Source organism: Dreissena polymorpha, chromosome 2, assembly GCF_020536995.1.
Source record: "Dreissena polymorpha isolate Duluth1 chromosome 2, UMN_Dpol_1.0, whole genome shotgun sequence".
NCBI classification, from domain to species: Eukaryota; Metazoa; Mollusca; class Bivalvia; order Myida; family Dreissenidae; genus Dreissena; species Dreissena polymorpha.
In genome coordinates, this window is record NC_068356.1 from 66,420,333 (window position 1) to 66,446,775 (window position 26,443).

General features: G+C 34.7%; 1 protein-coding gene and 1 long non-coding RNA gene across 10 annotated transcripts in view; one reads left to right on the forward strand and one right to left on the reverse strand.

Moving 5' to 3' along the window:
* LOC127867407 (lipopolysaccharide-induced tumor necrosis factor-alpha factor homolog) overlaps positions 1 to 26,443 on the forward strand; it is a 191,717-nt gene that overhangs the window by 137,375 nt on the left and 27,899 nt on the right. For 2 of the 8 annotated variants that reach the window (XM_052408537.1, XM_052408531.1), the window contains exon 1: positions 21,874 to 21,894. The exons of 4 other annotated variants lie outside the window; for them this stretch is intronic. Coding sequence is in view for 1 of the 4 variants with exons in the window: in XM_052408531.1 (XP_052264491.1) it covers positions 21,889 to 21,894 (6 nt within the window). In the remaining 3 variants the exon portion in view is untranslated. Of the gene's footprint in view, positions 1 to 8,379; positions 8,475 to 21,873; positions 21,895 to 26,443 lie in introns of those variants that run through there. 2 more of the 8 variants (XM_052408533.1, XM_052408536.1) reach the window with 2 other exon arrangements.
* On the reverse strand, positions 15,839 to 17,088 carry LOC127867411 (uncharacterized). Of its 2 annotated transcripts, XR_008043489.1 has the most exons (3): positions 16,927 to 17,088; positions 16,570 to 16,714; positions 15,839 to 16,009 (listed from the first exon to the last, which is right to left on the reverse strand). It is a non-coding gene; the product is annotated as an uncharacterized LOC127867411 (long non-coding RNA). The 2 variants fall into 2 exon arrangements; XR_008043488.1 differs by lacking the exon at positions 16,927 to 17,088 and having other exon boundaries at positions 16,570 to 16,891.

The following is a 26,443-nucleotide window of genomic DNA, read 5'->3' on the forward strand; positions in this document are numbered from 1 at the left end:
CAAAGTAATAACTAGCGAAAAACTACTGTCAATATTAAGGAAATGGTTTTTGACGCATGGCTTGCCATTATCTCTACGTACAGACAATGCTAGTAGTTTTGTTTGCGAGCATTTCGAAAATTATTTGCAGTCTCAAGGAATCGAACACAGGCGAAATACTCCCTTGTGGCCGCAAGCAAATGGGGAGGTTGAACGTCAGAACCGTTCAATACTAAAGCGATTACGCATATCTCAAAGTCAAAATCGTAATTGGCGATTAGACCTCGATGATTACCTGATAATGTATCGAAGCACACCCCATTCAGTAACGGGTATGTCACCTGCTGAGATGCTGTTCGGTCGTAAGATAAGAACATGTGTTCCTGAAATTAATACGTATAGGCGGGAAGATAGCGAAATACGTGATCGTGATTCCGAGAAAAAGGGGAAAGGGAAAGTATACTCCGACGCGAAACGAAATGCAAAAGAGAGCGAAATTGTACCAGGCGACAAGGTTCTTTTGAAGCAAAATAGAAACAATAAACTCGACACTCCGTTCAGTTCCGATAAGTACACGGTTATAGATAAGAACGGGAATAGCGTGGTTGTACGTGCCGATGATGGTACCGAGTATCGGCGAAATGTAACGCATATGAAAAAAATGAATGAACAAAATCCTCAGACAGACTCAAATGTAAACAATTCTAAAAGTGAACATTGTCAAATTAATGTATCATCTGCGGGTAAAGACAGACCGATAAGGGTTCGTAAAATGCCCGAGAAATTTAATGATTTCAAACTGGTGTAAATGCACCGCTAAATAGGCATGTAATTTACTGGTGTTCATTCGAGACAACACACGTGGCGCTTATCCCGCGGATGCTAGTAAATTTCTATTAAACTGACATGTGTATCATGCTCCGAGTGTAAAATGGCTTATAAACGGAAATTGATTAACAGCCAGTGTGGTCGCTCATTACTTTCATGTTAACGATAAAAGGGAATTGTGTGAGAACATTGCTAGTACAAGCGGCGTGCTATTTTATTTTCATTGATAAAATGTTTTCATTTGTGATGTTTTTGTTTTGATTAAATTTAGTTTAGATTGTTTCATAAATGCATGGTGTAATTTGTTATCATGAATTGTTTGTGAACGTATGGGTTTATGTTTAGAGTATGTATTTGTTGATCATGCATTATTTGGTTTGAAAAAAAAGGAGGGATTGTGGTATAGCTTGCACTGGCCACGCCTACTTGCAGGACACGCCTACGGCATGAATGCCTCTTTGATAGCATGTTCAGGGACGGACGGTTTTGTATGCTTGACGAGTACGGATGTAAATAAAACCAGTATAACCTTCAATGGTGTTTGTTCCTTAAATGGAGTTCCTTTAATGGTGCTAACTAGTGTATTCTGTAGATGAAACACTACACTATCTCATTTAATAAAGCTTTTGATGCAAAATGGAAGTATTCCACAGTCCACAGACGCCACCGAACGTGCGTAAATTATAAGTTAAAAAATAATATGAGAATGATTTATGTCATACAGGTTTAAATAATACCACGTAAATAACCCAAATTTTCCTTCAAAAAGCAATCACGATAGTTTCCCTGCATTCCAACCATGCAATTTATCACGTTTTCTTGTAATAAAACCCATCAGCTTATTGTGGTATAAACGATTTAATGAAGTGTACTTGAGGACACCATCATGAAAAACATTATAGCAATGTCATCAAAATATATAGCGACCTATTATACGTGGAAAGCGTCCGTAACAAGGATAAAGACTGTTTTTCTATGAAAAAGTATAAGGCTCCCTGTAATTGAAACTTTACTTTCGTGTTCGCCGAACGACTGAAGTTTATTTCAGTCTTGTAAAAATGTAATTTCTCTTCTTTTTTTTTGCTATTTAAAGTGCATCGCTGTAATTGTATACTCGGGCTACGATAGATAAATTGTGTTTCCCATTATTCAGTTTTATAACAAATTGACAATTATGTATATGGTGGCTATTTGGTGCGGTCAATTATATTCTTGATAATAGCTGAAATGGAAATTAATCATGATCTTGATCTTAATTTTAACTTGACAATTTTATTTGCAAAGAAGGAGAACAATTCATCAAATATGAAGATAGCATCATGTATTGTGTCATACTTTCTGACCGCCAACTTTTGTGGGAATTGGTCACTAAATTATCTATTATTCGGCTATTTTTATTTGACTGCGGTCAGTTTCTGATCAAAACATAACCTAACATTCCGTTGGCCAATGGACGATTGCATAGTTTGTGTCATATATTTATTAAGTATTTGTAAATCAGCATACAAAAGTGTGAGAAAGTTAACTTAGGACAACCATTTTGCATATTTATGAATCAATAAATACAGGCATGATATATTGATAGTCCAAACCAGCTTGACTATGCTCCACATTATACCATCTGTGTGAGCATTTTAGGCAAGTTACATGCATTAAAAAATTGCATGACGAATGATTAAGCTACAGTCAGGACAAGGTGTATTATTTTCTAGTTTGACTCTTGAAGTAGTTATTTAAGCTAGGGGTCCGAGTCTAACACACGCGATGTCGTCTCTACATGTTGAATATAATAGTTATCAAAATGCGTTCTGAAGTATAATATTACAAGCTCGTACGATGTAACGCACGCACTTATGCACAAAAGCACACACGCACAGAAACTCAACCACCTTAACAGCTGTATCGAAAGAAACTAGGTATATTCACAAAAACACACCTTTCATTATTTTATTGTTTTACGATTTCCAATGACAGAATATTGTTACTTCATGCATGGGCAGGATGCATAAACACACAAAGTCTTTAACTTTTTGAGAGCTGTTTCAAACGTACGTAATAATTCACTAACTTCATCCGCCGCCATCTTGATAGAAATGCGCCAGGAACAAAACAAAATCACATGACGAAACGACGGGCGTTAATTGGTTAAATAATTAATGTGCAGAGACAACCAAACACCTACAAGTCTTAAACTATTTTTCAAAGTCTTAAACTGCGGTTCAAAGTCTTAAACTGGGGTTAAGACGCGCGGAATGCACATTTATTATTTAACAGTGAACTATATAGTTAAGAGACTTTGAACCCGAGTTCAAAGTGCCGTTTGCACATTAAATCCTTAAACCAGAGTTCAAGAGTTTGAACCGCAGTTCAAAGTGTGTCTAAAAATATATACAAATCTCTTATCTACATAATTCAGAGACAACCAATCAGCGGAGCTTAAACCACAATTAGCTATATATAGAAGGTAAATGCCGCGATTTAATTGGTCCTCTCTTAACTATAGAGTTAAGAGACTTTGAACTGCAGTTCAAAGTCTTGAACCCGGGTTTAAGGAATTTATGTGCAAACGGCACTTTGAACCCGGGTTCAAAGTCTCTTAACTATATAGTTAACTGTTAAACCGTGGTTTAAAGACTTAATGTGCATTTCGCTTGCCATAGTTATATGCAGACGCGCATAACAGTTTGAATTCAGAAAACAGATTTTGTGCAGATTGTGTATCACGTGATGAACATTGGGAGGTGTATATTTTGCGGCAATATTAGAATTTGTAATGCAGATTTTTAGTGCAGATTATGATGAAACCCTATTCGTCTGCGTCAATAATTTGTGGTTTATAATAGCATTAGGAAAAAAGATTGAGTTCTGAATACAGATTTATTGTGCAGATTGTGTAACTTCTATTTGCATGTAAGCGTTAGATGTAGACGTGCACAACAGATTGAGTTCTGAATAAAGATTTATAGTGCATTGTGTAACTTCTATTTACATGCTTCTATACGATCTTCGCAAGTTTAATACGCGTAATATAGCGTTGGGGAACAAATGAGCACCTATAAATCTGTATCCAGATAACTTTCACATCGTGCTTATACGATTTAATTCTGGATTATACGAGAATGTTGCCTATTGATCTGTGTACATTGAAATGCGCGTATACGGTCTTAAGGCCCACTCTCACTATGATGCCGGTGGAGCCCCGGTGCGTGATCCGGGATCTACCGGGATGAACCGGGGCTCTACCGGGATGAACCGGGGACGACAGGGATGAACCGGGGACGACCGGGGACAACTGGGGCTCCACGCTCCACCGGGTAAGTATTAAAATGTTTAATACCTGCGGGATGAACCGGTAGTTACCGTGAAGGACCGGCATCGACCGGCGCGGCACCGGGAACAACCAGGACGGCACCGGGAACAACCCGGACGGCACCGTTGCTCCACCGGGGCCCATACAGACCCCGGTAGAGCTACAGCAACGCCCCGGTTGTCGCCGGTGGTGCCCCGGTGGAGCCCTGGTGAATGCCGGCAGAGTCCCGGTATAGCCAGGTTCATTGGTAAACCGGCGCTCTGCCGGGACGCCACCGGCATTCACCGGGGCTCCGTCTGGTCATTACCGGCGACGACCGCGATTAAACTGGGGCGTTGCCGTAGCTCTGCCGGGGTCTGTTGCCATGATAGCCCCGGTGAGTCTCGGCGGAGTTACGGTAGACCGGGGCTTTGCCCGAACGCTGCCGGCTTTTACCGGGGCTCCACCTGAGCATTACCGGCGACAACCTGGGCTCTGCCGGGGCTTCACCGGGATAAACCGTAGCTTGTTCGGGGTTGACCGGGACTCTGCCACATTCAGGTTTAATAATGATGAGTATCTGTTGATCTGCACCCAGTTAACTTTCACATGCGCATATATACGGTCTTACTTGCATAACAGAGCTAAAGGAACCCTATCAATGTGCATCGAGTCGATATATTAAGGTGGCTTATTCGCTAGTAATTGTATTAAATAACTAATGAAATTAAATTTATCTGCGTCCATACAATTTTCGCATGGCTTGAGACGTATTAAAAAGCGTTGTGGAACTTATGCACGTCTATTAATCTGCGTATAGACAACGATTACATCGTGCGTATACCATCAAACTAAGGTTGTTCACGGACCTTTTTACATCACAACTGAATACATTTTACACTTACTCTTGCATGTTTAATTTCCATTACATGGATTGCGATTTTAATTAAAATAAAAATACTTTAGTCGCAATTAAAGCAGTATAAGAACGAACATGGATAAGGATTGCATTACTTATTTAATGCCATAAATTAAGATGTTCGTGTCGACTGAGCGCAAATGTATATGGAAAAATCCCATACAATCCCCGATTGTAACCGTATACGCGCCCTGTGAGTGCTGTCGTAACGCATGCAGATTAATAGGACTTATTAGTTTTCCGTCGAATTTAAAATCCATATAAAAACCTGTGAAATACACTGTGAAGGTTGTTGGCATGCATAAGGATTAATAGGGTATCACAAGTTCCCCGTTGAAATTAGATCCATATAAGAATCTGATAGGATGCGTTGAAACGCATGCAGATTTATAGGGTTTCATTGGTTGTCCGTCGCAAGTAAACTTCATAAGAATCTTAGAAATGCCATGTGAATGTTGTCGAAACGCCAGCAGATATATAGGGCTTTATTTTTTTTTTCGCAAATAAATCACATATAAAAACCTGAGATATGCCTTGTAAAGTTTATCGGACGCATGCAGATTGTTCGGGCTTCAGTAGTTATCCGTCGCATGAAACCAAAATCAGAACCTGCTCAGACTTTGGACCTGGACGCAGATGATTAGGGACTCACTACGTTTTAAATGCAATTAAGAGATTATAGCACACGGGATAAAACACTTATAAATCTTCAATGCTGTCGGAACACATGCAGATTGATAGGGCTGCAATAGTTTTCCGTCGAAATCAACCACATATAATTCAAAGAATCTTCTTCGATTGTTTAGACGTAAATAAGGTGTTCATATCGCATTTAATGGAATAAAGCCCGTATAAGCATTAGTTTAAGAATATCTTTTAATATAGCATAGAGACCGTATAAGAATACGGGAATGTCAACTGGGTGCAGATTATAGGGCTTCATTTGTTATCAATTGCAATTTAAAACATATTGAAACATCTGAAGATTGTACGGATGTATATAAATATAGTTTATTAAATAAAAATCATACCATAAGCAGACAAATAATGTTTATTAAATGTTAATTAAATAAAATTCATACAATTAATAGTTGTAGACGGCATCTATATAGATCTGTTCCGGAGAATACACCTGCATCCAAACTGAAAATACTCAATTTCTGATGACGCATACACACTGGGATATACACTCAATGACAGTCTGATCTATACGATCTGTTATGCACGTCTGCACATAACATCAACCCTTTTACATAGGTCGCCATTGTGAAGATTTTTTGATGGTTATCATTCCTTAGACGATGCTGTTCCAGCATCGTCAAAAAAGTACGTCGCCTACGCTCCATTTCACAGCACACGCGCAAGTTGTGCGGAAGCGGTACTTAGAGTAATTGCGGTATGTTTCATGCGAATGAACGTAAAATGCCAGATGTTTTATAGTAAAATAGAGTTTTGAGCAATATTTGTAAGGATATTGAGTATTGTAGGAATTATATCCTTTGCTTACGTTACTCTTTTTTTTTTTAATTGAACATGTTATATTTATTCGCACTAATAATTTTGGACTGTAATTTTGTTGTTATGGAATCTTTTGCTTTGAAAGGACATACACTTATTTAAACAATTTGACAAACAATCAGGGTTTTGATAGTGATTATGTTTACAATTATTATTAAATGAGACCAGAAAATATGTACAGATACGGCTAGCAAATTTCTGTGTTAAAGGATTTCAAGGTAGAGCCGATTATATGAGTCGCGTTCTGATAAAACTGGGCATAATGCATGTGCATAAAGTGTCGTCCGAGATTAGCCTGTTCAGTCCGCACATGCATTATGCCCAGTTTTATCAGAACGCGACTCATATTACCATGCTTGTATCCCTTTCAATTGTACACACGCATTCATTAATTAGTAACAACAAATGATGAAAATGTCCGAGGGAAACAGTTTCTACCTTACTTTGTAAACAAATTGGTACCGACACTACATGATTTTGTTATCAAACCGTCTTTAATAGGAAAGGTTAGCACAGGGTGGACTAACAACAATTGTGAATCCGCCAATCACATATTAAAAACTGCTACGCAATGGAAGTTAATGGACCTAAGCAAATTCATATCAAATGTAGAGCAGATCGTTGAGGGAGAAAAAATGGAGAGATGTAGGGCCGTGCGAGGTACGGGTAATTTCAGATTGACGGAACAATTTAAACACCACCAAATGTCCATCGACCTTTGGGAGATGTTAACAGAAGAACTAAGAGAACGGAAAATAAAGCAATTTTTATGTGACTACAGAAAGTCTCACCCAAATGTAGTGGTTTCCACTGATGGATCAAGAACACTGATTAAAACACCCTCTGCCGGTAAAAAAAACCTGCCAACGAAAAAGAAAACGAGCAGAGCGGTCAAGAACGCCATCCGCAAAAAGAAAACTTTAAAAATTGATGTCAAGCTGTTGCCTTAATTGTCGACACATTATGCATGAAATGTATTTCTTTATGCTGTGATTAAAATTCCCTTATGCTGGGATTATTTATAGGCATGTGACTTTAAAGCTGTTGTCTTAATTGTCGTTGCGTCAGCACATTTTTAAACTTTAAAACACGGTCCGATACCGAACGTCATACTTATTATGCATCTTATTATGAAATGTTATTTATTTCCATAATGTCTTTATGTAAAACATTTTATTTAATTTTGTCTACTCTACCAAACATACCAATATTTAACATGTGTTCATTAATAAAATATATATTTTGATGATGTGTTCTTTTATATAACCATTGACTTAATTACAGGTACCGTCTTAAACATATTTGAAACTCGCCCAAATGCTTTCTAAAGTTATCATATATTAAAATCATGATTTAACGGAAATAGCACGATGTAAAGGTGGGAAATCTAACTGTTTTCGGTAAATTTACTGTTTTCGATATCATGTCTTCGTATTATATAATGATATAATGCTTCCATTTAAAACAGTAATAACATGCTTATCGTACAAAAGAAATAATTAATATAAAGCATCATTTAAATGCGTACTGTTGTAAGCATTAATTAAAATCATAGTTTAACGCCACTATCACGATGTAAAAGTGGGAAATCTAACTGTTTTCGGTACATGTTACTGTTTTCGGTATCATGTCCTGGTATTATATAATGCTTTCATTTAAAACAGTAATTACATGCTTGTCGTAAAAAAGTAATAATTAATATAAAGCATCATTTAAATGCGTACTGTTGTAAACATTCATCAAAATCGTAGTTTAACGCCACTATCACGCTGTAAAGGTGGGAATTCTAACTGTTTTCGGTACATGTTACTGTTTTCGCGAAAACAGTACTGTTTTCGGCATTTAGTCATACCCGTACGGAAGTAAACATTGCAAAATCGACGAAAACTAGTTAACAGATCGGACGTTACAGATCATCTGTGATTTGGAGAATTTTAACAGGTACAATTTATTATTTATTATGTTATAAGTATAAAGATCATAACAAGTATAACTCTTAATAAAATCAAACGTTACTTCCTTAACCTTTGCAGTTGTAGAGCTTGTTTAAGGCAAAATCAACGAAGCGTTCACTTCTCACCCTATAGTTCTGGCTTCCATAACTTTAAATGTCGCTTTTTATGATTTATTACTGGCGCGACTTTATAGGTCTGTCAATACTATATAAACTGTACGCTGAAGTTTCTTTAGCTACTCACCCTACTGCTCTAGGCACTAATATTTTTTTAGGAATCAAAAAGGTGTGGTCATAAAATTGTGTTCTGTATAGTGTATGTTTTACAGAAACATCAACGCATATACTTTTATTTTAACTAACACAGAAGCAAATTAACGCCTAAGCCTAAATTTGTTGGTTCTAAATATAGACAGTCAAAATGTATGACCTAAAATGCCAAAGGAATTTAGGTTGAGAGCTAATGCAAAATGGTCCCCCCATCCAAGCACTTGTGTGATGGATTGGGGACATTATTGGAATAAGGCCGGAAGCCGAAAGTATACAAGCATATTACTCCAGTGACCAGTCTATTTCGCTGTTTTTAAAGGTCAAAATTTTGACCTTAACCCAAGTGATAACCATCTATAAAGACAACGAAATACACGAGGCGCTCAAAGATTTTAAAGTCATTTATGTTGGCGATAAAACTCTAGGTAAAAATAACATGGTTATTTTTATTTCCCCAGATCATTAGGGATGGGAGAAAACTCTATAATTCATTTTACAAAAGGTAAAGTAAGGGTGGGTGCTTGTATACTTTCGTCCTCCTGCCTTATTCCAATAATGTCCCCCATACATCACACAAGTGCTTGGATGTGGGGACCATTATTTTCACTAGGCCTCCAGCCTACAGTATACAAGCATCTTTAAAGACGCCAACATAAACACCCAAAAGGAAAAAACAAACTATTTGAATGTATATTTTACAAAATTTGTATTCAACAAATCATATAATCCTTAACATATGAAAATTGTATGTTCTAATATTATGCAATAAAAGCAATTTTCATATCATAACAATGATAATATTGACATAATTTCTAATAAGATTCTAATTTATTCCATTTAAACCTTTCATCCGTTCATCATAAAAATTACAATTTTACAAATATGATCAATAATTGACAGAAGATGTGCCCTTTAGGGAGGTTAAGAAACATTTTTCGTAATGTCATTTGGGCAAAATAACTTCATAGTCGAGATTCATTGTCAAAAATAGAGCATTCCTATATGACTATTTATACCTTGTCAAACAAATATTATTGTAACTGATATTTGAAAAACACTAATTAAAGCAATAATGTAAATGCACATCAGAAAATACAAAAAACAATCTTCATATTACAGCAGATATGAGTTCTACAATGGGTAATCAAATCAAACTGTTACTTGTGATCATTTTCAGAACATTGTGGAAACAACATGTTTCTTTAATTAATACTATGTTCTTTCTCTAGATAAAACAGCAGTACTAAATGACTGAGCCTGATCACTTTCTGAGTGCTCAATACATGTATCACTAAGATAGAATATTTTAAAGTTTTTAACTGATGACCAATCAGCAGTTTTTAATATGTCAGACACTTTACAACCTTTCATGAACGCGGCAGAAACAGAGGCTCCTCTAAATGAATGAGCCTTATAAATGTTTGTATCAACTCCTGCAAAATCTAACACATATTTTAGCCATCTTTCAATGGTACTGGTGGACACAGCCTTAAAATTTGAATAAGAAACAAACAATTGTCTAGATATTCTTAAATCCTTTGTCTTAGACAGAAAACATTTCAAAGTTCTTACTCACGCCGGGTATGCGAATATTTCGTTGACGGATGGCACTTCACTAACAGAGAACAATAAACGCCACGCGCGAGAGGTGAGTTCTTCAGCTTTTTTTGTTTTTATGTTCTGTTTATTTGGTTTTTAGACACAGAACATTGTTTGGGTGATTAATGGTATAGCACTTCGTATTGCGAAGAAAGAAATTCGCGGAAAAACGGTGAACTATTTAAAAAAACGATAAAATTCCATCGATAATCAGCATGAATTGAATGATCAGTACATATTTTAACAAAATAAACATACTTGGAAATAAATCTAGAACGTGTTTACTATTCGAAATAAAAGATCAATATATTCAGTAATGTTACAACATGTTACATTTAAGTTTACTAATGTTTTTGAGAAAATTCAAATGTTTTAAGAGTTGCACGCACATTTTTCATCTGCACTTCGTTTACCGATCATCTAAAAAACAATGGCACTTCGTTTCCCGACATCTAGACACTTTTTTCCAGATATAACACACTCGTTTTTTTTTGTGAATCAAAAATGCAGAATTCGCTGTGGAATACTGTTTAAGTAAGCAGGCAATAAATAAAAATGTATGTACTTAGTACGCAAATAAAAAATGAATTACCGAAGCATGTTCTTATCCCTTTGAAATATGATTATGATTTGGTATAAATGTGAAAGATAAATGTTAAACAAATTGGATATGTCTAATGAGTAAAATCTATATGACCATATATTTTAATTTACGTTCAAAACGGTTGATCTAAAGCATTTATCTTTATGTCCAAATGAAGGTAATAAGGCTATTTACTTATATATTATATAGCATGTCATGAATAATCACTCTGCTTAAACTGCCTCTCAGAGATTAATATCAGCAGCGACGCAGGTCCGAAATTCTATTCGAACTTTTTGGCTCAATGCCAGTAAACGGAAATAGCAATAAAATAACGTGCAGGGTCGATTTAATCACATGACAGTGGTGTAAAAAGTTATGCATATCCGTCTTTGTTTTTAATATAAACACAACACATGCTGCATATAAAGTTGCATATAAGTGACACAATTATTTATTACAGGATGAGTGAATCGGAGCTTATGAATGCCGCCGACGGTTCGTTGTTGGACATTAGTTTACTTCGTTTGTGGGGGTATACTAAGTACTGACTCCATAATATGAAATTTAAACATTTTATGTACACATTCCTTTTTTCCAGAATCAGTTGTTTTTACGATTTAATTTTACCCGTGTTTCTTTAAACTCAACCAATTCATTTATTTAGGGTCAGGTGAATCGCACTTCGAGCAAACGTTAGCGTTGCGTAAAGGGAAGTGCTTCCTACAAGCAGGGCTCAAAATTAAGGGAGTTTTACCATTCTCTTTTTAATTTTGTTGCTACGCATAAGTATCGTCTTGATGCTGCAATTCAAATAAGCACAACCGACATAGGATTTTATGAAGAACAAATGTACATTTTCCTCATAAAGACCCCTTCACTACCGTTATCTAGAGCCCTGCTATAAGTAAAATTAAACACGATTGTGTTGATCCGCATTATCCGTTGTATTTTCATTTTTCTGAATCTCAAGTTACCAAATAAAAAACATATTCATTATGTACACATTTATTTAATAATAAATATAATCTTATTTGAAAATTGCAATTATAATAAACATAGTATAAATTAATAGTAATGTGATTTTTGAGAAATATATTTTCAAAATGTTTCGTATGAATAGCCATAATATAAATAAATGCATTTAAGGTAGAAGATACAACTCAGTTATTAGAGTGCCCGCTTTAGTGAAAGTCTCCGTAATCTGAAGTGCCCTTTATCGGTAAACAAAGTGCCTGCAACTTTATGTATGCCACCTATTACAACATGCACTATCTTTGTTTATATTGCATTGAATACTATCAAAATTTCAGTATTTGAAGCACAGTGATTACTCTACATGCTTGAATAGCAAGCAATTTCTTGCAATAATTCTAAGTAGTTTTATTTTGTTAAAATGTTTACTGTTCATCCAGTTTATGCTGTTTTCCGATCGAATTTTCTATTTTTGGGCAAAACTGTACCATTCTTCCGTGAAATTGTGTATTCCCAATACAAAAGGATACACCATTTATCAACTCGACCATGTGTCTTGTCTTAAAAACTAATCTTTAGGATATAACTTTAAATAAAACAGAGAAACTTACCTCTCGCGCGTGACGTTTGTTGTCCTCTGTTAGTGAAGTGCCATCCGTCTACGAAGTATTCGCATACCCGGCGTATTACTGGACAGAGTCGAGTATCTTCAAAAGCCCTCAAAATTAAAATATGATCATTATCTGGCTTTGAATGCTTTAGCTTATCGCCACAATTAAACAAGACCCTATCAGCTTCCAAAACACAACGATCTACACAAAGAGATTTTAATGTCTGTGCCCTTGTGGCAGTCGACAAAGTAACTAAAACTGTTAGTTTACATGTTAATTTTTTTATAGACAACTTATCAAGAGGTATCAGCGCCCTCACACTTTGGGAGAAGGGGTTTACAGCCCTTAGAGGGGGGAATTTTCGCGGCGTTTCCCTTTTGGGGGGATTTTTTTACTTACTCTCTCATTATTACATTTGTACATGTTTGAACTATATTCATTGCATTTTTCATAATTAAGTATGTTTGCAAAGATTAAATTGAAATAGAATTGAGATATAATAATCATGAGACACATCTTTCTATTGAAAAGAAATAATTAATTTTTTATTTTTTTTTAGGGGGAATTTTTTCCCCAAAAAGGGGAAAAAAGTATACTTTTCAGGTGGGGGACTGCCGCCGAATTTCGGCGGCAGATTTAATAGATTGAGGGCCCTGGGTATCCATGTAGAAATCAAATTAAGAACTTTACTGACAGGGAGTGACATCCCAAGTAAAATTATATCTTGGTTTTGGTGGAAAAGTGTTGTATAATCCATTCATAAACCTAATAATAATCATACTAGAACCATTGAACTTAGGATAAAGAAGCTTCAATGTTTCCATATAATCACAGATTTATGTGTACTTATTACACTGTAGGATTTTTGTTCTTCAAATAAAACAAGTATTTTAAAATTAGTTCATGAGTTGGACAAATGCAGGGTTTTTTATCTGATTTTGGGGAAAGGGCCTGGCCTTTTTTTAGGGGAAAAAAATCACGCAAAATGCCGGATTTTGGGGGAAAAAATCACGCGAAACGCCGGATTTTGGGGAAAATAAGGAAAGTCTTAAATATTTAATTCAACATATTTTGCTGTTCTTAAAACAAAATCAAGACAACAGATAATTTAATTATGCAATATGTTATATTTTTTACACTGGATCAGGTTAACTTATGTATTTAAAGTTTAAAAAAAATGAAGTCTGGGGTAAAATTTACCTACTGAGGGGAAAAAAAATCTGAGGGGAAAGGGCCGATTTTCGGCGGGTCCCAAAGAAGGAAAAAAAGCCCTGAAATGGGATCTCTATAATGGATGTTACACCACAAAGTCCATTTCTTCCAAGCTGATGAATACTGCTTTCTTGTTCCTGATCGCCAACTGTCCAGGATGCCTTCGGCAATCTGCGGTGAAATGCCTATATCAGTAAGGGATTTCCGGACACAACTGTTCCAATCAACTGCAACTTCTTCCCCATTGGATGTTGTGTGTCGTTGTGTTGAAGCGTCAAAATATCCTTGTGACGTGGTAATCAAACAGGCAAAGAAATCATACACTGTAGTAAGGATGGAAACCAAATTTGATTTGTCATAAAAGGAAATACAATCAATGCCTGTTCGACATTATCTTCTCTGATTTTATTTAAAATAGCTCCCATAAAACAAAAGGGTGGAAAAATGTAGGAGTAAATTTGGTCCAGTTCAATGAAAATGCATTTGTTGCAAAAGCATTTGGTTCTGGCATCCATGAAGCTAGTCCAAATTTTTGACGCTCTTAAATATTAAGCTACTTTTTATATGGGTAATATTTGGAGCGTACAAAGGTTGAAAGACCAATTATGTGGTGGGGATTTTTTGTTCTTTGTCTATATTGTTGCGCAAGGATTTTGTGCGCAACATTCAAGCCCCGATATAAGACACTTAATAACAACGGATTGCAATAATATTTACATACCTGTGTAGATAATTCATTTCTCGATAATGTTCCGTAAAAATTATGTAATGACACTTTGAATTTTGCACGCCTGAGCAATTTAAATCCAACCACTATTCAATTTTTCAATATCTCTCGATTCGCTCGCTGTGTAGATATAAATCGATAACACGACCTCGATGTAAAGCATCTGGTTTAAAGTGGAAGAATAAAAAGCGTAAAATACAGTTTGCGTTCGTCTGTTGTGGTGCAGCGCGTTACATAGTAAACCGATGTTATACTTTTCTGGATTAATTTAGCATTGTTTTTTTTTTTCTAAATTGACAATTAAAAAGTTCTGAAATAAAGTACATCTTTTATTTTTATACTGTACATAAATAATATTGATACAGATCGTACAGTATACCGTCCTTTGTAACGTAGAATGCAAGTACATAAAACAACACAGACAGAGGTGCGAAAAAGACATGCATAAACACTTCCTGAAACTTAGAACAGTGAATAGAAACTGCACCATATCTGTTTTGAACATATGATTATTAAATCGACAAAGATTAGCATACTAGATCTAGTTAGGTAAACGTCGGTGTTAAAAGCTCATGTTAAATAAAATTACGCGTACACGTTACACCGTAATGCCTTCTTCTGATTGGTTCATATTTAAATCAGTTTCATGACATGGCTACAGGTCAGTGACTGTTTTGCGATTTAAGCAGAAGTTTAACTGAAGAATTTATGCCTTTCTAACTTCGAATCGACGATATTTGATGTAAAAATGAACTTCTGAATTAAAACTGAATGAGTTGGTAATGTTATTTTGCAATTTTACGCAAATTGATGAAAATTTAAACTTTCTGGTTTCCACCACTAAAAAGGTCCTTCAACGATGAGACGTTCCAAAGAATTTAGCCCATATAAAAAGTATCTCTAAATTCTTTGCGCGTCTTATAAATGAGACTACCATGAAGCATACACCTCTTATTGACAATTAAGCCTTGAGGCTAATAAATCAATATTTGGACGTACAAGTTGTGTGATCAGTGACATCAGTCTCGTCAAAATTTTCTTTTTAAGCATCCATTCAGTGCTATCTGAAAAATGTCTTGAGAAGAAATCTGCTTCTACATTATTTTTTCCTGGTATATGATATGCCAATATGAAAACATTTCTTGCCAAACACCATTCCCAAATAACTTTTGCCAGATAATCTAAAGAGGTATTTGCCATTCCACCAAAATCATTTATATATGCAATGGCTACCATAGACAGGGTTCCCTCTGGGCTTTCAAAAGTTGTCGCCACTTACTTTCGCCAAATTTAAAAAGTTGTCGCCACACTGGGGCTACATTTGGGCAATGAAGATCATGTTATTATAATACAAACAAAAACTGAGCATTTACAGTATGTTAAAGGAATTGATTTAATAACAGTAGTATTAATAATAACAACACATTTAACATTGTTAATTAAATAAAGGCACATTCAATCAGTTGTAACTCTTGTTAATTGACACCTTCTTAGCAGCCTGAATATGTTGCCACAGTTTTGGTGCTTCAGAAGCTTTATGGTATTCTGAAAATACAAAAAGGGAAATATAATATTAATATAATACTAATAATAATCAATGAATGTGAAGTATATAAATAATATAAATGTGTGCTAGCATATGATCTACTACATAGAGCCCTTAACACAACAGTCAAATAAAATAAGCATTTGTGTATATCAAATGTCAAATTGATTTCCATGTGCTAAACTATGTTTACCTTTTTTTTAAGGTACATCCGGTAGTGAATGAATTGATAAGTGTTTAGGATATAAAGAGTTCACACAGCATAGATTGTGTGTTGGAAATCATATTGAAGGAAATGAAATTCTGATAAACAACTGTCTTTGTTTGGTTTTTGTTTGTTAGCTGGTGAATAATAGCGGTGGGAACGTTTGCATTTTGAATGAGTCTCAAAATAAGCAGCATCTAATGTTCACTTTCTAAAAGTCGTTTTACACTCTGAACTTGCCATTTTGACGAGTGAAACAGCAATATGTCACCGTTTAAATAGAACCAATAGATGTAAAATGTTTTACTATTTTCTATAATTACACCGATTTTTCTAAAAACAATCGATACTTACCTTTTTGATTGTCATTGTTGTCAATTTAACGGTCTTGAATCTGCTTCGAACACTGTGACAAACACTTCACATTTAAGCGCAAAGTCGGTATATTTCAATATTGCCTTATCTCTGAAGCAATAAAACTGCCGACCAATTAAGATAACTTGCAACAACGTCTTGCCAAAAAAACAAAACGTTCGCACGTTTTGATTTCTTCCTCTTTGATGTAATTGTCGGCGTCAATAAAAGAGGGAAATTTTAACACCGCCATTTTTTACAACAGACTAAGTTATCTCCCTTCGTGGGCGGAGTTAACACCGCACTACTTTTGAGAATACTCTTTGGCTGATTAATTTATTTGGAATACAGCGTTACCGTGCAACAACACCCCAGATAATCGCAATTATCACCATAACATGCCACTTTGCGGTAGTCGGCAGTCAGCACCACGCTCCATTGATTACAGCTGTATCGCTTACACCATGGAAATCTATAGTATTACGACTGCCGTAAAGCGGCTGGTAAACACAGCGTCTTTTGTCATTTTAAGAAAATAGACGAGTTAATTGTTATTGTTTACATTCGGGATTTTCCGCGCATGCACACTGACTGGTTGGCAAAAACACTGGTTACAGTAACGTAAAACATGTATAAAGGGCTTTTGTTTAGTCAATAAATTGATAATAAATACGAAATTAACATTAAAACTCTTTAAAAAAAGTGCAAATATAGCATATTTAGTAACAAATAAATGTATATTCACAAATAAAATTTCCTCTTCATAAAAATACAAAGTAGTTATTAGCATAGAGTAAACGTGATCGGAAGACTTAATACTGACAATTCCACAAAACAAAACAATAAATTAGCCGTATTCTTTCTGATAATAAGACTCGAATAAATTATATTTAAACACTAATAAAACATATTTTAATTGTATTATAATTTTAAGTGGTGTGGATAGTGTTTTATTTCATCAGCGATCAATAGAGTCAGAGGTGCATTTAATCAATTATAAAAAAAAGCCCTAAAAAGCGGAATACAGTACTATTTTTAAATATTGTGGTAATTTTCTTTTACATTGAATGAATTTACGTTTCGTTTACATTGAATGAATATAAATTCAATTTACCATACAAACGGAAAAACCCTGCATATTAATTACCCAAATGTAACTGTCTTTGCATGTATATTGAAATCTCTATTAGTAATAAGGAGTGATAAAAATATAGCATTTTATGATAGATGCATATATTTAATTTAACTAACGGCCCCTTTTGTGACTGCTTATGTTCATGATCGTGTTTCGGACCCTGCAGTAATGTACAATCTTTACACATAATAGCGGAGTTAACTTTTGCCGGTACCCGTTAAATACCTTAATTGCATAGCAGTAAAATTGCACAATATTTAAATGTATAGTTATTAAACACTGTCTTATTAAGTTTAACTGGCTAATAAATATATACACTCGTTCCCGTTAATACATTTCCGACAAATGTCTTCATTTTTGTTAAAATATTTCATAAAAAATTAACTTATCAGTATTTTTAGCTTTAAAATGTGGCTTAAATGATTGCTCAATATGCCAAGAGATGACATAGAGGTATCGTGACTTATGTTTACTGACCAGACACTCGTCTGCAACATGTGGTTTATGCAGGGGTCCAAGTGTAGGTCCCTGGGTTTATGACACCATGTTTTCTTTGTAATTGTCTGGACAGTATCCGATCATAACGAGATAATCGGTTTGTGATAACAAAGGTGCAATTATACACCGGGATATAAATGCTGCAACAAAGAGTGCCAAAATTAGTGTGAACAATGAAATAAAACAATAACATTAAATAAAAGAATTTATTGAATGTGTAAGAAGGTAAGTTTTTCCAGACACATAAAGGTTCAAATCAGTTACCCTATGTCGCGTACATACAATTGACCTATTCGTTGTTTGTTTTTATCCTTATTTGTTTTCGTTCATTAAATTTAATTCATTCTGAAAGAATTTCAATTTCTGAGAAGTTTTTAACTAAAAATGGTCGCGATAAAGTGCCAAGTAGAGAGATTTTTGTTTAACCACATACCGAGCACTTAGATTGTGTTCCACTCCCGAGTTCGTTGTCAGTAAAAACAAATAATAATAAAAACAATAAAATCGTTCCAAAGATGCATTTCCTTGCATGCTAATGTTTTATTCAGACATAATTAGTAAAATTATATTCGATATTGTGCATGATTATCATTAAAAACGAAGATTTCGTCAACCTTCTCTATATGCGCTTATATAAATTGCACCTCTTTTGCCAACCAGTGGGCGGAGTCTAAACTTTGCAGGTGCGTGTGACGTCACGCGTTAACTCGTCTATAGACGAGTTAACGCGTGACGTCACACGCACCTGCAAAGTTTAGACTCCGCCCACTGGTTGGCAAAAAGAGGTGGAATTCTTATAAGCGCATATAGAGAAGGTTGACATTATCATCGTTTTTATTGATACTCATGAACTGTATCAAATATAATTTTACTATATATGTCTGAATAAAACATAAGCATGCGTGGAAATTCATTTTTGGAACGATTATATTGTTGTTATTATTTGTGTTTACTAAAAACGAGCTATGGAGTGGAACGTACACTATCTACGAGCTCGTTATGTGGTTACCACAAAAATCTACTAAACGCATCTTCACGTCCATTTTAGATACAAAATTTCAAAAATGGAAATTCTTTTAGAATAAATTAAATTTAATGACAAAACACAAATAAGGATGAAAACAAACATCAATAAATCGCTTTTTGTGCGCAACATATAGTAACTGATTTTAATCTTAATATATATGTACAGACTTACCTTGTTACACAACAAATAAATTAATAAATCTCATTGTTTTATTTAATTGTGCACACCAATTTTGACACTATTATCTCGTTATGATCGGAGACTGCCCAGACAATTACACAGAAAACATGCCGGTGTCATAAACATAGTGACCAATACTTTAATTGGGTCCCTGCATAGACCACATGTGGCAGACTTTATGATACCTCCATGCCATCTCTTGGCATATTGAGCAGTCATATTGAGCAAGCCAAATATTAAAGCCTAAATACGTAACATTTGCTTTAATAAATAATTTAACATATTAAAAAAAGATGATATTTGTCTGAAACGGATTAACAAGAACATGCGTATTTATATGTAAGCCAGTTTAATCATAATAATACAGTGCTTTATAACTTTAAATTTAAAATATTGTTCAATATTACTGCTACACAATTGATGTATTTACCGCGGGTACCGGCAAATGTAAACTCGTCAATTTAGTGTAAAGATTGTACGTTCTTGCATTGCACGTAACACCATCATGAAACCAAGCAATCACAATGGATAAACAATATTTGTGTAAAATAAATTAAATTAATATATATATTTATCATAAAATGCTAGATTGTTAAATGTATCACTCCTTATTACTTGTTAAGAGATTTCAATATACATGCAAAGACAGTTCAATTTGCACAAGATGCAGGTTTTATTTTCATTTGTATATTAAAATTTATTAATATTGTAATTCAATGGAAACGAAACGAAAATTCATTCTATGGAAAAGAAAATTACCACAACATATAACGATTGTAATGTATTCCGTTTTTAATGGCTTTGTTTTATAATTGATCAAATGTGCCTCTTATAATACACTTTCGATCGCTGATGAGCAATAACAATATCCACACCGTTTATAGTTATAATCAAATTAATATATGTTTTATAAGTTCTTAAATATCATTTTTTAAAGTCTTACTATAAAAAAGAATACGGCTAATTTATTGTTTTGTTGTGTGGTATTGTCAGTATTTAGTCTTCCGACCACGTTTACTCTGATGCTAATAACTAATTTGTATTTTTATAAAGAGGAAATTATACATATGATGATACATTTATTTATTGGAACTAAATATGATATATTTGCACTATTGTATAAGAGTTGTAATGTTTATTTCGGATTTTTTATCGTTTAATTGACTAAACAAAAGCCCTTTATACATGTTTTACGTTACTGTAACCAGTGTTTTTGCCAACCAGTCAGTGCGCATGCGCGAAAAATCCCGAATGTAAACAATAACAATTAACTCGTCTATATGAACGCAGAAAAATGCCGATTTTTTTTAAATCGCCATTTACGAAATTTTGTCGCCAGATTTTTTACTTTATCGCAATTGGCGCCAATGGCGATCGACAGCGGGAACCCTGTAATCTGACTGAATTCCTACATGTACATGTATGTCATGTTTATCCGATAACCAAGATTTCAATGCAAAAAATATTGTCCTCGAGTGCCCAATTTCGACGCATACAAACAGTTTGTTGAAGTTTTGTTGCTCAATATAGGGATTTATGTAATAAATTTTGTTATTTCATTACACATGTACCTTTTATTTACACATTTTAAATTCAATTGATTGTGTAATGAACAAAATTTCGTTTAAAAACGAAATGACCCAAGTCTATGTAACGGCGGCCATATCTGTTGAGAGTGCCCTAAAACGACGCATCTGATTGGTTACATGATTTCAATGTAAATATCACTCCTGTGGAGACTGAATGCATAAAATATTAACTCATGGTTGTTGTACTTAAATTTGTAATTGCTGTAAAAGTAATATGAAACTGAAATTAATTAAATCAATTAAGATTTTTAATTGTGTGATGTCATACTGTCTGGCAGTGGTTTTAATAGGGGCCTGTGTCAGCAACCCAGTCATAAGCTGTGTTTATGGAAGATATGTGAATATAACCTGTACTTCTTTTGTGGAACCTGCACTTATAATAAATAAGATGAAAGTTAGTTATAAACATAATATGCAATTACCAACACAAACACTTGCTACATATAGATAAAATTGCATTACAGCATAACCAAAAACATATCCGGACTTCAAATCAACGTTTACGCGAACACCTTTTTCATAGTGAAAATAAATCTATTTATACGATGTTTTGTCAAATGGCAGTCACGTGACTTATGAATGAAATAGTGAACTTTTGCAGATGAAACCGATGCATTATTCCACGGTCTTATTAACAAAGACAATTGGGTGTAAAGTGTTCAAAAGTTTTGCATTAAGTAAAATACATAAAAATCCATCAATTGCAAACCGATCAACCATATCTAACCTTTTAACCCGCTATTTTCCACATAATAAACAATAACTATAGTAAATTGTGCGTAGAGTACCATGTGCTATTGTATGACGTCAACGGATGTCGCTTATGTATCAAACAGAGGCAAAACAAAAATGCGTCGAATTAGGGCAGCGTCGATTCGGGTCCCTCAACGATGCAAGTAATTCAAAGAAATTAATATGGTTTTTTGATTCCTTAATAGGCCATCTTCCATTTGTTGATAGTTTTTCCTCAACACAATAGGACCCAAAACCAGCATTGGAGGCATCAGTTTAAATCCATAGTGTAATCGGATTTTGGCGTATCTTTTTGCCATGTTTGTTTTGAACATTTTAATCCCCCAATTTATCTCATTTAAACATGCAGGATTTAATTGAACTGCTGAATTAAAATCTGGATTCTTTTGCAAAGCCTAAACTTTGAACCTTTCTAATGTTCTGTAATGTAACAGTCCTTCAAGGACAGAATCAAGTGAATTTATGATCAACCCAATGAAAGATGCCAGCTCTCTAATTGAAATGAATTTTTTCGGCGTAAGCTGCATAAGCCAGCTTTTCACCTTAGCCTGACCTTTGTAAGTGTCCAATAAAATTCCAATAAAATTTCCCGCGGCTAGGTACGAATGAATAAACTTCATTTATTCCATTGGCTGATTTGAGTATACCACCAGAACATTGGAAACATATCCGCGTCTTTGTAACACTGTTTTACTGTATGAAACAATTTTATCTCGAATGAAAAGGCTTAATAGATAGAACAGTTTTACACTCAATTCTCGACATCAATACAGTTTTTGCGTACACCTTTTATTTTCAGAGTATTACCAGCGCAAGAGCTTTATACTTAAAAGGCTATGTTCTCATATTTAATACTTACTTCCTTATTCCTGTCAACATGTTAACATGTAAAAGTATAAAGAGCAATGGAAGCGAGGCCTCACTTTAAAGCATTGCATTTCAACCCGCGAGGTATATCGGGTCAATTCGCGGACATTCAGAGTTTATATACAGGTCATCACCGGAGTTGGCGGCCAGTAAAATAATCGTTATATAATAAAGACGCTATCCGTGAACTAGGTGACCTGGAATTTTCTTTAGACCAGAAATAGTAAAATGAAGATATTCAGCAATATAATTATGGTATGTAAATAATAGATTCTTAATGTGTTTTCAACAATACAATGATAAATATTATTGTTGATAAATTTAACAATAATTATTCGTCCATATTGCCTAATGTACTAAAGTGATATTATGAGCATGTAACAGTTTATAGGTGTCTATCGCAACCGTTGATTATTTTTGATGTTTCTACTTCATATACACTTATATTAATTAATGCAGCATCATCATACTAAAACAATATACCAGAAAGAGAAAAATAATGCATTTGAATATCAACCGTACTTTCGTTTGACAACTGATCATGCGTTTACGAGTTGAACCTAAATTTAGTTTTAGTGCAGATTTGTTCATACGACACAAAGACACGAAATTGTTTTACGGATCATTTCAGCTTACAGGACTGGGTGGGTCACGTAAGAATATCGAATATAAAATATATTTTTATAAACAACTGGTAGCAAGGTGAGTTGCAGATAATTAATCAGTAACCACATTTTAACTAACTATTTTGACCTGTTAATTCTTTTCAGCTCAATTCAACAGTGCAAAATGCCCATAATATCACTTTAAGCATTAGCACGATGATAATTGATACTGTTAATAATCGAATCAAATAGCAATGCCCGACAAACCACTAAAACAGGTTTGTTCGAAGAACGCGCCTATAAATACGGATACTTCTCGTGTGGCCGGTTGACTCATATGTTTAAATTTCACTTCCATTCTTCTTTTGGTTTTCTGTTTTGTATCTATAGGTTTATGACCAGCAATATGTTATAATGTAAAATAAGCCGCGAAAACTCCCCGTAACATCCCGTACTGCGTGTGATGCAGCTAAGAACTGCACAGAAAAAGACATTCGCTATACTTGATCTCATTCATTAAACTATTTACGCCGTATATCTTTTTTAAAGATATTTCTTGTTATTTGATAAATTCACACCCATGGTCTTGATTTTTCCTATTTTATCATCTGGCAAGAAAATCTTGAACAGCTCTGAGTCAATCACAAACCCTAAATAGGTAATCCTTTTAACGGGCTTTACGACAGATTTCTCGTCATTAATAACAAAACCCAAAGACTCCAATGTTCTAATCATTAGTTCAGCATTTGGCTTGCACCGTTTTCTGTCATTATTCATTCCTATTGAATCATCTATGAAATAAGAACATCTTATTCCCAGTTTCCTAAAAGAAGCATACACTGGCTTCAATGTTTTTGTAAATACAAAAGGTGCCGAGTTTAGGCCGAAAGGAAAAGACACAAACGCATATAACTGATCTTGCCATAGAAATTAAAAAAACTTTATGCAGTCCTGATGAATGGGAATAGACCAATAAGCTGAACGCAAATCCAGGGAAATAAACCAATCATTTGGTTGTATAAGTTCCAAAATAAACACAAAAGTTTCTTGTTTGAATTTATCATAGTGAACGTATTCATTCAGCTGCTTTAAATTTATAACTGGTCCAAATTTACCATTTGGTTTTGGAACTAAAAATAAATTTGATATAAATTCTCCATTTTAATGAGTAGAATACTCTATAGCACCCTATTTTAGCATTTTTTTACTTCTTGATCAATCAAGGATTTTTCAATTTCTGAAAATTTGATTTGATTTGGAATATTTATTTGTATTGGAACCTGTTCAAAATTAATTTTGTATCCTTGAACAGTGTCTAAAACCCATGAATCTGAAGTTATATTTTTCCATTCATCAAAACATAACATTAATCTTTTAGAATTACTTACAGTAGCATCAAAATCTTTTGCCTTCAGTTTGGGCCAGCTGATGTTGCTGCTGATACTGCTGCGGAATTTCTGCCCCCTCTTGGCAGGTTGTGCTGATAGCCAAATTGTCCATATTGACTGGGTTGTTTGCCCATACCCCTTGGGTTAAAGCCGTAGCTGTGTGTGGCATAATTGTATGGCCTCGAGCGTGTAGCTCCCCTATAGCCCGGATTCCTGGTTGGGCCAAATCCCTGTGAATATTTAGGGTACCTGTTATTTGGGACACATTTTCCGACTTTAACAGTAGTCTCACATTTTTTCATTTCTTTTGAAACATCATCTCCAAACAAATATGTGGTACTCAGACTACAAATGTTTGAATATTTTGATTTCAGAAGGGTCTTAAGAAATATCGCCTCCTAATACGCAGATCAAACTGAGCTTGTCCCAGCAATGTCAGTGCATCTGAAATGCAGTCTTTAGTTCCAGGAAGTTGGGCAATATGTGGCTTAATAATATTTGCCAATGACAAAATTGGGATAATTCCAGCTGTTATCAGTCCTTGAATGTCTCTTGAATGTCTCTCAAAGACTTGTCTGTTGTTTGAACCAGGGGTGGTGAAATCAAATGTCCGAGTTGCCCGAGTCGTACATTTGCTAGACTGGGCAACCAACTTTTTTCAATTAAGTTGTCCGTGGACAACATGTTTTTTAAAAGTCGCGTCCAGGTATACAAAAATACATTGTATTAAAGCCGTAATTAAGTTTTACAAAACCGGATGTTGACACGCGATAACATTGTCAGTGCTATTTGCGGAGCAATCAAGCTAAATACGTGCACTTTCCTGTGCAGTGATGTCCCTTATTCTATAAGAGACCGGGAGCATGCCGCATTTTCAACATTCGGCCCGACTGTTAGACAGTGTACAGACTAGTTTCTTTATTTTTACGATCAGACGGAAATAAAAAGTATCAATCTAAGATAATCAAAACACAGTCTACTTTGTTATTTAAGACGACTTTAATGGTAAAGATGAAACTTTTTTTTAATCTTCATAAACGGAGCAGAAACCCGAAGCTTTGAGCAGCCCACCTCCCAAAAAACTAAGAAAGATTATGATAAAAAATATGATCTAAGTAAACGCACCAGAACTTTTCAAGAAACTTGGCTAACAGATTTTCAATGGTTACCAGTTTATATAATCAAATTGCTACCAGTAGCGGAGCCTCAGTCTGATGAGGTCCACATATTGGACTAGTTTAATTTGTTAAGATTACAATTTACTTATGTTCAGCACATGCTTTAATAACACTAGCTTCGCAAGATTTAAAGTTTGAGAAAGTCTTTATATTGTTTATCATATACTGCTATAATGAATGTACCATTGAAATACAATTATAAACAAAACAAGCAAATCGTACTCATTTTGATATATTCCACATTATTTAACATTAATCAATAAATGCGTTTATACTTTATATAAACATTAAAGGACAAGTGTAGTTCAGCAACGGGCAAGTGAAAGTTCCTAAATGGTTGTCCGTGGACAAGTATAGTTTTTTGAGATTTTGCCACCCCTGTGAACCCTTCTAGACTTCATCAAATCACTCCAAATTTCCTCATTTACACGAGGAGCTGACATTAAGTCGCAATTTGAGGGAACTTCATATTTGTCAATAATTTTGTTAATCTAACATTGCTGCGTACAAGCTGTATTGATTAATTATGCCAGTGACTCAGAAATTGGGTCTCCCTTGTCAGGGGCCTGAAATTTTGGCAAATCCCAAGTAAAAGGATCATCGTCAACCTCATTCTCGTTCTCATTGATTAATGAATCACGAATGTGATGTGCC